A 15,890-nucleotide genomic window follows, 5' to 3' on the forward strand; every position below is an offset into this window, starting at 1 on the left:
GGAACAAATACTACAATTGAAGTTGTAGATGGAGGTCAGTGCTTATATTTTCTAGAGAACATTTTAGAAACAATGTCCATCAAAGACAATTCATTCTTTTTTTTTCTTTTTTTTTTTTTTTACAAAAAAATATTATGATCACATGGGTATTGATCTGTGAGATTGTATTGGTGATGAATGTTTGTTTTATATACTGTATGTGCTTTAACGTACTGCATTGTTATCGAAATAAAATTTAAAAATAAAAAAACAACAACTTATAATCGCCGTCTTGGCTATGTAATGGAACAGGAGGGACTTAACTCGAATGGTTGCTACCACTGATCTGTACAAAAAATATCTGGATAGATCATACGTCGCACGCGCCCGTGCAAGCCGCTGAAGCCACAGAGAGGCCATCTTACCACTCACATCTCGTACGTAGCAGACTACATTGGCACAGCGTACATTCAAGATTCAAGAGTTTTTATTGTCATATGCATAGTAAAACTGGCAGTTATACTATGCAATGAAATTCTTATTCTGTTCATTCTCCCAAGAAAAGAAAGAAAACACAAGAAAAAGAATAAGAACATAAACAAATACCATCATAAGAAACATAAATAGTGTACAAAGCAGATGAAAAAAGTATCATACCCGAGTCCTTATGACTAAGCTCAAGCACACCTGTTGTGCCAGTTTAGTCTGAAGACTAACCTTGCATTTAGTGTGAGTGGGTAACAAACTTACAACAGACTTAACAACTCACAAGTTCTGACATAAGTCATTGTCCGAGAAGTGTTTCTTGTGAGTGGTAATATGGCGGCCGCGTGGCTTCACAAGTCATTGACCAATGCGCTATCCAGATTTTTTTCGTAAAGATCAGTGGTTGCTATTCACAAATTTTAAAAAAAGGAGAGGCGAAGAAGAGGAAGCAGATAAAATTGGGATCGCCATTTTTGGTAAGTGCGCAGCCGCAGTCATGTGTTTGGGACAGCACTACACTGTCAAAGTTGGCGCCCTCAGGAACGAAATACGCAGTGTACACTCAGTACATATATAAAATGTAAGTACGGAATTGAAACAGTCTAGTCCTGCTTACGTTTTTTTCATTTGAAAATATGGGTTTTAAGATTTCTAGACAAGGGAAATTCTGATCTTTCACCAGCAGGGGTATGTGCGCGTGTGTGCCGTGCTTTTTATTTTGAAGTCTTGGCCACTGGCTATATGGTAAACTATTGTACTATATGATCTTAAACGAGAGGACGCCGGGAAAGACGGGAAAATATTGTGGTTTCCCGGGTTAACAGGTATGGCTTAGTTTTGTCTGACGGAAGTTTTATTTTGAAAGTAATGAATAAAATTTACTGTAATACTAAATCACTGCCTAACAAGTCATCGCTGTGGCGCCCCTGACAGGCAAAAACCAGAAGTGAAAAGAAATGATTGTAAATGACCCTTAGTGATTTGACGTCAACGTTAACTGGTAGTTTTCTGTAAATGCTGTTTGTGTTGAATGATACGTGTTTGTATTGATTTTGTGGCGTATAAGGTAACACGTGTGACTCAGCAAGGCTAACTGACATTTTAACCCGCTTGAGGTGTTTTTGAGAGGCTAGTGAACTTGTAGGAGCATGTCATTTACGCCACAAACGTGTTCCTTGATATTGTTACATTACCTTAGCAAGTAATTTATTCGTGTTTGCAGATTTATTTTGGAAGATTTGGCCCGGAAGTGTTTCTTGCTAAGGTTACCAGAACGCATAGGTCCAATGCTAACATAAGCGATTAAGCTAACGCCGTAAACTTGCTGGCGCTGTTCTCTCAAAACCTTTCGGTCCAAATTTCTTCATAACACTTGGAGTCAGCAGTAACCTTTGGCAGATGTTTGCTTTATATACGCCCTCGGATGATACGTTGTTGTTGTGAACGTGATGACTGATTTATTTTTAGGGAGAAGGTTGTGTTTTAATAGCAGTGTCCTCTGAGTAAAGCTTGGGCTTGACAGACATGGAGGCTCCTGGTATTGAAGATATGATCGACTTTCGCCGGTAAGTCATTGAAGGCTTGCTGGCTTATGTAACGTCAGTTTACGTCCTGATACAGTGCGACAAAATATACATTACTAACAATTACCCTCTCATGAAGTACAAAATTTGTGCTCAGGATACCCCCAAATTATTTGCAACATCTCATTTGTACGTTTTATATAGAAACGGAATCAACCTAACACGGTGTTAGGCGAAATACACACACACACACACACACACACACTGACACGTAATGCTATGTATCGAAAATAAAAGCTGCAAAGTGTGGAAGTTGGAGGCCAACATATTTATATTAATAACAAATAGTAGATTTCACAAAACCACATAGCAGACATGTTATGTTATTTTGATTTACGTGGTTTCCATTTTTGCACAGGTTACCCAAAGACACACTTGTCCTGCTGCTGCTGCTGCTGTACTTTCCAGTTGGCATTTGTTTGATGTTGTTACGGATTTTTATTGGTATACACGTGTTCTTGGTCAGCTGTGCACTTCCAGAAAGTTTTTTAAGAAGGTAAGCTTTTTGCATTTGGAAATCTACACCCGTATTACCGCATAAAGTTGTGTGGCAAAGGACACACTGTTCACGTTCCTTGCATCACTTGATTTTCCAGTGTTGGTGCTTTATGTGTAAAAATACAATTTGCAGACGCAGTTCAGTGTTTTACTACAGTACTGCATTCTATCTGTGGCGTTGAATTGGGGTGATGAGTGATGTCATCTAATTTGCATAATTGGATATCACGCAAAACTCCGGACAGAGTGGATTTGCTTTCAAAAACGGCAAGCTGTGTTAATGAACAGAATTACGGTGCTGTGTACTGAACAGAGTTATCATGAGCTACACAGACAGTCCCGTTATAATGTGTTTGTGAGTGACAGCCAAGTCTGTAAATGGCGGTCGAAATGTACTGCTGGCATGCCACCACAAATAAATGAATGTGTTGTTATTTGACTGAAAATTGTATTTACATTTTTCTCTCAAACAAGTTCAGATTTAGATTGAAGTCTACCTTAAAGACAGATGTGCTTGTTGTATGTTACTCTGAACTTTTTTGTTCTCACTCATTGTACAGGAAATAGAAGCTGTAATGATTGAATTAAGTTTAGCGAGCCCATTAAGTATCCGTGAGCATATGATCAATTCTTTGTGTACTCCATCACTAATACAGTCATGAACAGAAATGACCTGAAATCTGCTTTATTTTATATAGTTGAGAGGTCACTCTTCTTTTGTTCTCTCTCCGTCTAACAGATTCATTGTGAGGGTTATGTGCTCGGTCTTGGGGATGCACGTGAGGCAGAAAAATCATCGATCCAGAGACAGGAATACCAAACTGTATATATGCAATCACGTGACAGAGTTTGATCACAACATAATCAACCTCCTGACGCCCTGCTGTACTGTGAGTCCTCTTGATTGTATTTGCTCCGTATTTGTGCTGGATGCACACGCAATATGTTGTGAGACGCTGGTTGAGTTCTGTTTTGTTGAAATTTCAAAGCAAGTTTGCCCACAGGAGATCATGGAAAATTCAGTTATATGTTCCAGGGTCAAACTTTGGCTGTACAATAATCCCCCACCACTTCACGCTTCGAATTTTGCGGTTCACTTTCACTTTTTTTTCAAAAATATATAAATTTATAAATCATTGCTGTTTTCTGGTTGAACACAGCCTTTTATTGGTCAAAAATATGCTTATTTAAACATTTAAACACATTATATATACAGTATATATATATATATATATATATATATATATATATTTTTTTTTCCTAATTGAAAGATTTTCAAGCATAAAAATGGCTAACGGAACTAGAATATAATTGCAGTAATCCCTTGTTTATCACAGTTAATTGGTTCCAGACCCGACCCGATAAGTGAATTTCTTCAAAGTAGGATTCAATATTATAGTTATAGAGCATAGAAGACCCTTTTTATGACGAGTTTTAAATATGATGAAATACTTTTTTTTATTATTATTAGAACCGTCTAGACATGAAATAACACCCCTATAGTTACACTCATACTACCCAATATATTAGTTATAATAAAAAGAAAAAGCAATTTTAAAACATAAATAAGACTCGTGCTCATGTGTGTTTCAAAAAATGTCTTCTGGACGTGTGGTCAAGAAGTAAAATAGGGGATTTAGAGTTTAGTTTTTGCTGGAATACGGGTACGACAGTAGAAGTAGTAGTATTATAATTAGGAAAATGTTTAAATTAGGCGAAAAATACGTAAAATGTGCATTTTTTTTTTACTAAGTATAGGCCATATTCAACCACAAAACTTGAAAGATTTGTTAATATATTTTTGAAAAACCATGATCGAGTGAAGCCGATAAATTGGAAGTGCAAAGTGGCGAGGTATTGCTGTATTTTAAAAAGAAAACAGTGCATTTACCCTCCACTTGCTTGTGCTTCAGAGGCTAATTGTCTTCACATATGCCTCAATGCAGCTTTCGTTGCCACACATTCCCTTCTTCTTTTTATTATTGTTAAATGGGACCTATCCTCCTCATTTTAGGGGCTTTTAAAATGATATAGGACCTAAGTGGGACACCATATTAAGTTTGTTTAGAAAGATTGAATTATGAATATATAAAATCCAGGCTGAAGTTCTCTTTAACTGTGCATATGATAACTGAAAGTATTTATCTGTTCTGTTCACTTGTAATTAATTTTTAACTTTTTTGTTTTATGGAATTGTATGTAATGATTTTGTTTTATGAAGAGATTTTACCCTTCTTTTCTGTGAAGCACTTTGAATTACCATGCCAAACTTACCTTGCCTATGAAATTTAGTTTTTTACTAAAAAAAAAACTCCTGTTCATTAGCCCCAGTTGGAGGGCTCTACAGGTTTTGTGTGTTGGGCCAGAGGTTTCATGGAAGTCCGCTTGGCACCTGGCCAGGGAGCAATCGGAGAGTCTCTTCAGAGGTACTGCTCCACTGAAGGTGCCTCACCGTTGCTTCTGCTTCCTGAGGAGGACACTACAAATGGCCATTCTGGCCTGCTCAAGTTCAGGTCAGTGCCAAAACGTTACACTTTATCTTCAGATCTACTACATCAACATGGGATGCAGTGCAATTTGCAACATATGTATTGTAAAAAAAAAAAAAAAAAAAAAGCTCCATTGTAAACTTCTGCTTTACAGATGTCATGGCTGCTGAGCCAGCGGTGTGTGTTGCAGTAACGCATTTCACAAAACATGGCGGAATTAGTTATAGTAAAGGTATAGCAACCTAGTGGCACCTGTGTCGATTGATAAGGGAACTATGGTCAACAAAAATATAAAGGCAACACTTTACTTTTTGCTTCCATTTATCATGAGCTGAACCCCTAAATGTAAAATGTTTTCTATATACACAAAAGGCCTATTTCTCTCAAATATTCTAATCAGTTTAAATCTGTGTTAGTGAGCATTCATCATTCATGACTCATAATCTATCCACCTCACAGTGGTGTCATATCAAGCTTAATTGTTACACAGGTGTGCCTTAGGTTGGCCACAGTAAAAGGCACGTATGTTTATTAGTACCAAGGCACATGTTGCGATGCCTCCTAGGATTGAGGTAGTTTATAGTGTCAAAGGTATAGATGTGTGCGTGTGTGATTAAGAGCAAGGTAATTTGTCTTCTATTTGGTGGATTTATCAAGCTCTGGCAACATAGGGGAAGTTATGTGCTTTGAATGTTGCTGGGTGCTAGACAGATCCAGCTGTAGTGAAACACTAAGCCATTCTCGTCGCGTTGTCATGTAAATGTTTCATGGACAAAATAAGACCATAATAAAACAGTTGCTTGCAATGTCTGCTGTCACTGGGATGCCGACTGATGGGATGGTTGCATCTTTCAGCACAAGACTTGTGTTCTCTGTTGAGCTGGTAAATTCAGCATAGTCCTGAAGTAAGAAATGCTTTGAGCAAACGATCATCTATCTGTTGTCGGGTCTAAGGCTGTGTCCACGCAAACACGGATATTTTCAAAAACACACATTTGCCCTTCATCAATGTTAAAAAATTTTTTTAAAAAAGTCTCTATCCACACAGTGACAAAGTAAAGGGAGTGCAGCAGCCATGGACTGTTAAGGCAATTTTAATCAATCAGAAGCACCGATGACATCATTTCCGTAGATGCACCATCACAAACATGGCAATGCATAGGAGAAGACGTGGATTGCTAGCAAAGTAGTTACTTTTCAGCAGGCTATTTCACATTTGTCAGCAAAATTGACTGAATATGAAACATGGAGTGGATGTTGATTATCACTACCATGCTGTGAAATGTGGTTTGTGTTATCGGCCAAGAAAGAAAAAAAAAAGTGGTTCTTTTAATGTGGACTGGCTGTCCGAGTATATGCAAACAGAAGAACAAGAGGTGAAACTGGGTGAGATGTTTCCTTTTTCAAGTGAGAAAGGGCTTCTATTAAAAAACAAAAAACATGCTGCACAGGCAAAGTAGTAAGTCAGTTTTTGGAGTGAAAAGTATGGACTCGATGTGTGGTCTAACTATGAATGTTTTATTGCCGTGCTTTTATTTTGATGGCCCGGCGTACTAGATACAGGAAGTGTTACGTCGCTTTACAAAAAAGTCAAAAAGAAGTGACAGAACGTTTATTTACATATTTGTTGCTGCTTTTCATGTTTTTTTTATACTCACTTTTTGTCTCCCACGATGTTATTCCTCTGTCCTGCAGCATCCATTGCAATTACATGCAAATGAATCGGGGCCAGTTAACTGGCAGACATAGTAGTCATGATAATGATAATAAATATCTAAGTTGTGAAATTAGAGTGGTATCAGGAGTATCATAGGCCTGTGGCAACCTTCACAATAAAAGTAATATAGTGTTTGTGCAGGGATACTGATTACTCAGCCAAATTAATCTGTTTTCACCATAGAACTGGAAAACAAACTGGGAATCAGATGTAGAACTTAAATATCACAGGTTTAAACAGACTATTTCGGTGCATCATGAGTGTATAAGATATGATTCCATAGTTGCTTCTGATAATGGGGATGATGTTTATTGTACGCACTAATCTAATCTCTTCTTTCCTCTTCAGTTCTTGGCCTTTCTCTCTGACAGACTCCATTCAACCTGTGGCCTTGCGGGTTGCACGACCCCTGATTGCTTTGGTAATTTTAATTTTGATATTTCCTGTCTGCATAAACGTAGAACATTATTTTTGAAGCACAATTATTGTTTTGTTACTGATAATGACTGAAGGCATTATATCTTGAATGCCCTGTCAACTCTGTTCATTGTTTCTTATACGAAAAGTAGTTTTCTTTGGCTTCCAAAACATATCAGTATGCTTGAAATTGTTCCTCACACTAAGGCACACTTTACTCTTTTCCCCAAATAACGGAACACATAAAAACATTAAATCTAACACAGCTTTTTTTTCTCACATACAGATATAACTAACACTACCTCATCGGCTGCAAATGTGTGCCTTTTTGGATAATCAAGGCTCTTTTATAATCCCACAAAATCTCATTGACTTTTTCTGTGTTTTTACATTTGCAGAGTACACCAGAGTCCAGTTGGTTGACAGAGCTTTTATGGACATTTTTTGCTCCATTTACAGTGTATCATGTAAGGTACTACATAACTTTATATTTATTATTATCACTATCAGCTGCAGCGTCTTTTGGTTACATCATCACAATATGGACTGTATGTATTCTTTTCTTCTTCTAAATGTGATGATTTTGTTGCATGGCCACTGAATCCTCCACAACAGAGAGCACATTTTTAAAAATTAGACAATATACACCAATGATAATAATAATAATAATAATAATAGTAATTATAATAGTAATAATATAAGTTATCCCTGCTTTCATTTTGATGTCACTCTTAAATCTCATGAGTGGTCTGGTACGAGAACGAGATTTCCACAAGAGCTTGTGAATTCCTCATGTCACAACTTTAAGAAGTACAGCCACTTGCTTAGTGCTGTTTGTCGTTTCGTTTTTGGCCGTTTCGTGCCCAAAAATGGCAGTCATAAAGTGTTTTTTGAATGATCTGAACCAGAGTAAGTCAGCAATAGCAAGCTATTTTTAAAGACCTATTTTGCGGTCACTGCACCTATGCTCTCGCCACTTTTGTGAAAGCACAGTTTGACGCCAGATTCTCCGATATTCATCCAATTATATCTGATATGCAGTTCTTCTTTACTGTTTTGTGATAAGTTTTTCCCATAGATTCATTTTTTTTCATACTAAAAATACATGTGGACCGCCACAGATTGATTTGGTGCCATCTGTTATCCCTTGAACTGTGTTTGAATTTCCTTCGGGATCAGTAAAGTTTCTATATATCTACAGTGCCTCCAGTGTACTGTAGTGGAACAGTGAGGTCAATTCCTTTTATTTATGCTGTAGAATGAAAACATTTGGGTTTGGCATCAAAAGATGAATATGAGACCGGAGAGCAACATTTTAGCTTTTATTTCCAGGTATTTACTGTACATCTGAATTAGATGTAAGAAAGAAGCTTGGAAGAATAGCACCTTTTTTTTATGTGTGCAAAAGTACTGGAACTTGTTGGACAGGTGTGCTTTGTTGCCAGGTGTGTCCTATTGCATTATTTTTGTATTCCATAAACAGCACTGAATGTCTATGCTTAGTTTCAGATGAGGTAAAATAGGTTTTGCATGTAGAGGTGAAAACAACATGAAAACCAGAGAACTTTATGGGCGGAAAAACAAGCAATTTTGAATCTAAGAGAAGATGGAAAATCAAACATCACCTTTGCTCAAACACTGAAAATACATAGGCACCTCATCTAACAGGAATCTCCGGAAGAATAAAGGAAACCGTTGGTGTATTAAGAGACGCTGAACAGTTAAACGGACCAAGGAAAACAGTAGGTGATGATAGAAACATTGTAAAGTAACATCAGTAACAACTAGCAGAGGGCAGGAGTGAAGGTATTACTATCTACTGTTCATTGAAGACTTTATAAACAAAAGTACAATAATAAATAACAATAATAAAAATCTTTTCTGTCCTCAGTTGGTTACCACCAGTTTCCCGTCAGGATGGTGAATCCTCGCAGGAATTTGCCAACAAAGTCCAGGAGGTAAACTACAGCGAGTCAAATAGACATTTATAAACTGGTCAGCTTAAATTCATGCATTTACGCCAGTGTTTTCTAGTTAATGATATCCAGTCATCCCTCGCTACATCTTGGTTTGAACATCGCTCCCTCTCTCAGGTTTTTGAAAATTAACAAATGGTCACTGTTTCCTGGTTGACTATGGCCTATTATTAGTAACAAAAAAAAATTACTGAAAGACAATTAATAGTGTGTAGTATACTAGGTGTCAGTAATGTTACATTGATGAGGCATGACGTTATATTACATTACCTTCACACTGCATGACGTCAGCCATGCATGTCCGTCATGACAGAGTAGAAAAAAAGTTATCCCCCCATTCCGTGCGGAAGTGGTAAGTTTTTGGCTTCCCCCCACCCCGTTTCACACACTAGCTTAAGTTTAGAATAAGTACATTGGAGAGGCTATCTCGTTAGCTAGGTAGCTTTCTTTGCTAGTGGCGGCTAGCCAAGCCATTCCAACATTAAACTGTTCAGGCAGGACATTCAGGCTACCTATTTTTCACATCACTAACATTTTCGCTTCACTCAAAATTCCAACTTTTCTCTAAAAAAAAATTAACAATTGTCACTGCTGCCACATTTCTTGATCCATTTCAACCATTACAAAGTCAAGATGCACAAGTCAGGACATTTAGCGTTCGTGGTGCATTGTGCTATGTGTTAGCATGATAGCAATGCTAACATTAGCATATTAGCATTTTCTGCTATTTTTTAGAATATTAACATACACAGACACTTAGTGCTACCATGCTAGGTGTTGCATACTAACATTAGCATAGTAACATTTGAGCAGTTTTCATGAGTAGAAACTTGAGTACTATCATGTTAGGTGTTTGCATGTTAGCGCTAGCATGCTAACCTTAGCATAGTAGCATTTTAGACATTTTCATAAGTATTAACATATGCAGACACTAAGCTCTACCATCCTGGGTGTTGAATGCTCATGTTAGCATGTTAACTTTGTTAGCATGCTAACGTGAGCATAGTAGCAATTTAGCCATTTTCATAAGTAGAAGTATATAAACACTTAATGCTGTCATGCTAGGTATCATTCATACATTTAGTTTACATTTCAGCGATGCTCCACAGAGGGCTTGGAAGTGTGGCCTGCTAGCTATTGTAGCCAGCTTCTAGCAGCGCGGAAATATTGAGTAAAATCTGGTTGAAAATTGGCTATGGAGCTCACACTTTGCCAAACAGTGCAGCGAAATGATGGACATTCCAGAATATATTCATGCATACTGACTTGGTGTAAAATGCTAATTTACATGTTAGAAGCTGCTGCTGGTGCTGAGATACTGTAATGTTTCACTGCTTTTCAGTCATCTTGTTTTCAACTATTTTATGTCTTCATGCATCGCACCATGTATACTCACACAATTGAAGCAAATAATTTCAACGACATGCACTGTTATTTGCTGTAATCTCCAAAATATTGTCCCGTGGTTGAAACCCAGCAATTAACCGTGATAAACAAGGGAGGACTGCATTGCTGTGTTTGTGCTGCCATTTGGTTAGTGTGACATTGGTGGGTCTCCATCCTTTTAGCTGTTAGCCTGTGAACTTGGCTTGGTCTCGACAAAGATCACTAAGGCTGACAAAGCAGAGCACATCAAAAGGAAACGACATGCTGTGCCACAAACCTCTTCAAGTAAGCGAATAAGTCAACATCCTACAGGATGAGCAGCCACAATTCGGCAGATTGTATTTCCATTTTGATGTATTTGTCATTGTAGGCGCAAGACCCGGCTCTATTGGCCTGGGTTTCATGGTGCCGAGTTTGGGAACAGATGAGCGAAGGATTGCTAAGATGGCCCAGCAAGTGAAGGACGTACTGCCTCACATGCCACTGCATGTCATTGTAAAGGACTTAGGTAAAGTAAAACACAGTCAGCGCACTTTTACTCGTCCATCCTACATCCTCCTTCCTTGCGCTGTCCTCTGCTCTACCGAAATCATATTAAAATTGATTGTGTAATCTCATTGCTGCAGCATCATGTGCCAGATGTGCTCCTTTCTCACTGAAGGGAGTTTTATTTTTTATTTTTTTAATGCTGCTTAAATTTGTGTCTGGTGAGTGAAATGATTAATTTTGGCCAACATTTGGAAATACATGCTTTTCACTGAACATTGACGTATACAAATGTATATCCCTAGCACAGGGCATAAAGCCGGGTCGAGTCGGACCTGTTGGAACAAGGTTCCACTGTGTGTATATAGCTATATGGTCTCAGGTGTGTTACATTTCATACTGGTCACTGGAAGTTCAACATGGCACGTGCTGAAAAGACGGGAAGGTGTTGAGAATAAAAAAAACCTAAACAAAAAAAGTAAGATGTTAAAAAATAAAGATCAAATTAAATTTTAAATGTAATGAGAAGAATAATAATAACACGGTGACCCCACACCACTTTGCGCTTTGAATTTCACGGCTTCACTCACGGTTTTTCAAAAATATATTCATTAATCAGTCATTGGTTTTTTTTGGTTGAAAACGGCCTATTATTAGTCCAAAAAGTATGCATATTTAAGTAAATGTTATGTATTATTTGCCTAAATTGTGCATTTTTAAGCATAAAAATGGTAAATGAATGAAAATAAAAATATAAAGCATTCACAAGACTTATTCAGAGATGTTGTGATGATATGTAGTATTCTACACTGGTCACGAGGTGTAACTGTAATTTTGGGTGAGACACACAAGCACCAGACCAGATGTTTTGTGGTTGGATATGGTGTATTAGTTAAAAATATGCATATTTAAGCAAAATGAGAAAAAAAACTTTTTTTTGTCTAAATTAATCATTTTCAAGTAAAAATGGCTAAATGAACTAAAGTACAAATATAAGGCATTCAGAAGACTCATTCGGAGATATGTAGTAATTCACACTGGCCACTAGGTGTCAGTAATGTTACTCACTGTGTTTGGTGAGACACACAAGCACCAGACTTGATCGCCGGAACAACAGGCTTTTATTGCAGGTTTGAATGATCTCACAACAGACACAATAATCCCTAACACGGGCTACTGTTCGGCCATAATCCACGCCAAACTCTGAACTCAACTCTGAAACCCCAACGTCACTTGTTGTCCGCCCCTCACTCAGCTCCCCTTACCACCAGAACACTATTTCCAGCAACATGTGTGAGTCTATATTATGTCTTATATGTTTTATTTTCTGTTATTATGTTTACTATGTTGGGTATCACAAGTGTAAAGGTGACTATAGGGGTGTTATTTAATGTAAAAATATATATATATATATTTAGTATGTCGTAAACAGGGTTTCTCTGCTCTAACTACAAAAATATTTGATTTATAAATAAGGTATCCTACTTTGTGGAAATTCACTTGTAATGGTCTGGTCCGCAGCCAATTAACTGCGATAAATGAGGGTTTACTGTAAATAAGTACTGTAAATTAGAGTGTTTTACTGTTTGAATGCAAGAAGGTTTTGGTTGCTGTTTGGAAGTGAAATATTGATGTTGAAATATTACAGCCAGAAGGTGGCGTACTGTGCCTGTAGTGGCAAGCAGGGAAACTTTAAGGCGTCAATCCAGTTTGGCCTGAAATGAGGGACCTCGACAAGTTATTTAAAAATATCATGTACAGTCATGATAGGGCCACCCTTGTTTCTTAAGTTTCTTGTTCATTTTAATGCCTGATACAACTAAAGGTACCTTTTTGTTTGGACAAATATAACAATAACAACAAAAATAGTTCGTAAGAGTTACATTTTTTGCCAGTACTATGCTATAGCTATTCATGTGCTCTTAAATGAAACTCTTATGAGCTATGTTTGTTATCATCATTATATGTGTCCAAACAAATGTAGCTTTAGTTGTGCCAGGCATTAAAATTTATCAAACTGAAGAAACAAGGGTGGTCTAACATTTTTTTTTTCCCCATGACTGTGAGACTTCTGCTAGTTATTTGCAGTGCATCTGAAAGTTGCCTTTTGATGATTCTACAGCAAAAACCAATTGTGTTGACATCACCATAACTAACTTGCTGGAGAACAAGGAGGAAGCCTCAGTGGAAGACACTGGGATGTCGTCATTTGGAGCTTCAATGAACAGCACACACACTTCTGGTTCTGCTCCAACCATAAAGGTTTGGCCATCATGTACAGTAGTCTGTTATTTATGTTACTCTTTTTTTGTGTCTCAATGCAATATTAATTCCATATTATCATCTCCACAGCCTGCTGCCAAATCTTTTGGGAAGTCGCCAGCTGACAGGCATTTGTCTCTCCAAGAGAGGAAGGAAGCGCTGTACAATTTTGCACGAAGGTTTGATTTCTTTGTCCTTAGCAGTACAGTCGTCTGTTGTTTATCGCGGTTAATTGGTTCTAGACCTGACACTCAATAAGTGAATTTTTGAGAAGTAGGATTCAATACAGTATGAATAAACACAAAACCTGTTGATGACTTTCTAAATATGGTTTTTACCATTATTAGAGCCCTGTAGACATGAAATAACACCCCGGTAGTCACCTTTACACTTGTATTATTCTTTGTTTACGCCACATCGCGCAACACTAACGCACAGGCGATGAGATCACTGCAGGGACAAAAGAGACTGCCGCCGCTCATAGCATACAGCAGTCTACCGAGCTAACTGGTGCGCCTCCAGTTTATTTGTTCTAAACTTAAGAGTTTCAAATGTAGTGGGGAAGAAGGACAAAGTAAGAAGCCAAAAACGTATCACTTCCACATGAAATGAGAGGAGAACTTTTTTTCCACTATTATGTCGGACATGCCGTAGCTGACTCCATGTAGTGTTTAGGTCATGTAATATATCATCAGTGTAACATTACTGACGCATAGTGACCAGAATACTACATATGACTCGTCTTTCAATATCTTTTTGACTAATAGGCTGTAGTCAACCACTAAACAACAAACATTTATTAATTTTGGAAAAACCGTGATAGAGCGAAGGTACGATATTCGAACAGGGATGTAGCAAGGGACAACTGTACTGTGTCATACAGATATTCTGTAGTTATGTTCGTTGACATTGCAACAGAAACCATCAAGATCAGCAACTTAGAGATATAATACAGATTTTTGTCGGTCCTTCATTGCATTTCATATGAACTGAATCATTTCCCAATGGGGTATCTCTCTTTGCACGGAATTGTAAACAGTCAAAAGTAAGGTTGCGGTCTTCACTACAAAGTGCAAATGATGAGTTTTTTTTTTAGTATTGTTGATGTCTTGATAAAGCAGTGATGCTTAAGTGTTTCCCGTTTGTTTTCCAGACGCTATATTGAAAAACACGGATTGGACCAAGAGTACAGCCAGTGAACACTTGGGGTCAAGCCGTCATTCTCAACAGAAGGAAGCATTCAATTTATCTGCCTAGCCTCAAAGATGATTTTTATATTCAGTCTACTGCAGGGTGTTGGAAAAAGAGACTTTGCAGATAATGCAGACAATTGTACCCAACATGTATAAGTTGGAAAGGTGATTTATGCATGTTCAATACTTCATTCTTGCTGATGCGTAATTTTGATAACTTTGTATTACGATGCTGACTGTGAATCATTATTTATTTTTATAATGTCCAGAGTCGTCAATTAAAATAAAAGTTCAGCTTGACCGTGCATTTGGAGGAATTATTTAACAACACTGCACAATTTTCTGGTAATGGTAATTGTAATGGTTTAATTCATTTTGAACATGCATCCGTGTTACACTGGAGGACATCACGTAGTCCAATTCATTTCCAAAAAGGAGAAGGAAAAGCAAATCTTATTTAATCCTACCCCTCATCTGTGCCATGGCTTAACCACAGCTTTCTTTTTCCTTTAGCAAAATAGTCCTAGCCTTGATTTTGATCTCAAATATTTATTTGAGGTTTAATATGTCACAATTAGGACTAAACCTAATTGAGAATGCATCACACTCACACCAGTTGTGAAATTACATCCATCCATCCATCCATCCATTTCCTATACCGCTTGTCCTCACTAGGGTTACAGGTATACTTGGAGCCCATACCAGCTGTCTCGGAGTGCAAGGCTTGGTACACCCTGGACTGGTTGATGTGAACTAATTAGCCTTGCATTTCGCCTGTGAAACGAATCTGAAACCTGATTGATTAAAGAAACAGCCTCATTGCCAATAGTGTTTGTATAGCAAGTGATTGATTTGTTAAACCCCGTACAATTACACTTACTGCATTATTTGGTTGAATTCAGATGTGTGGCTAGGGGGATTCCTACCTGAGCCATGCATCAGTGAAACGGTAGTCTTCCTTGAGTACCTGTGAGTCAGTGAAACTCGCGGGCTGAGCGAGTGAACCGTTTGTTTTCTCAACAAGTCGATGATGCAGCTCGAGATTTGTTGCTTTTTCCATGGGGCTAATACGTTTATACTGGCAGTAAGCATAGCAGTTGCACAATTAGTGACGTTAACTGTTTAAAGAAAAAAAATAGCAGTAGCAGGGTAAGAAGTGAATAAGTCAAGCTGTTAACGGAGACGAGTGCCCCTGACTCCCGATCATTAAAGACTCGCGATTTTTGAACGAATCGTTCATGACTGTAGTCCACCCACATTAAGGCCCTTACTGGTGCCGAATGCAGCGCAATAACCATCAGACGTCATCTGCGGGAAAAGGGTTTAAAAAACAAATTCAAAGACCTCGTCTCCTTCAACGCCACAAAACTGCCCGTTTACACTTTGCCAGGGAGCATCGAACATGGGACATTGAAAGG

General features: G+C 37.9%; 1 protein-coding gene across 3 annotated transcripts; it reads left to right on the forward strand.

The window, feature by feature from the left end:
• Positions 1-947: 947 nt before the first annotated feature.
• aup1 (AUP1 lipid droplet regulating VLDL assembly factor) lies at positions 948-14,771 on the forward strand. Of its 3 annotated transcripts, XM_054792776.1 has the most exons (13): positions 948-1,045; positions 1,933-2,030; positions 2,407-2,544; positions 3,286-3,436; positions 4,872-5,059; positions 7,101-7,173; positions 7,568-7,641; positions 9,061-9,127; positions 10,714-10,816; positions 10,902-11,039; positions 13,140-13,279; positions 13,370-13,458; positions 14,433-14,771. In XM_054792776.1, the coding sequence occupies exons 2-13, from the start codon at positions 1,990-1,992 to the stop codon at positions 14,476-14,478; spliced, it is 1,248 nt and encodes a 415-aa protein (XP_054648751.1). In that variant the 5' UTR covers positions 948-1,045; positions 1,933-1,989; the 3' UTR covers positions 14,479-14,771. The 3 variants fall into 3 exon arrangements, with proteins under 3 accessions (XP_054648751.1, XP_054648752.1, XP_054648750.1); XM_054792775.1 differs by lacking the exon at positions 948-1,045 and having other exon boundaries at positions 1,509-2,030; XM_054792777.1 differs by lacking the exons at positions 948-1,045; positions 2,407-2,544 and having other exon boundaries at positions 1,503-2,030.
• The last annotated feature ends 1,119 nt before the right edge of the window (positions 14,772-15,890 follow it).

Source organism: Dunckerocampus dactyliophorus, chromosome 11 (assembly GCF_027744805.1).
Source record: "Dunckerocampus dactyliophorus isolate RoL2022-P2 chromosome 11, RoL_Ddac_1.1, whole genome shotgun sequence".
NCBI classification, from domain to species: Eukaryota; Metazoa; Chordata; class Actinopteri; order Syngnathiformes; family Syngnathidae; genus Dunckerocampus; species Dunckerocampus dactyliophorus.

Bases quoted from the DNA above. Each gene is read 5' to 3' on its own strand.
- aup1 (XM_054792776.1), top strand. From the start codon at position 1,990: ATGGAGGCTCCTGGTATTGAAGATATGATCGACTTTCGCCG. The intron at 7,642-9,060 runs GTACTACATAAC...TTCTGTCCTCAG, and splicing joins TTTACAGTGTATCATGTAAG to TTGGTTACCACCAGTTTCCC. The intron at 11,040-13,139 runs GTAAAGTAAAAC...ATGATTCTACAG, and splicing joins TGTCATTGTAAAGGACTTAG to CAAAAACCAATTGTGTTGAC.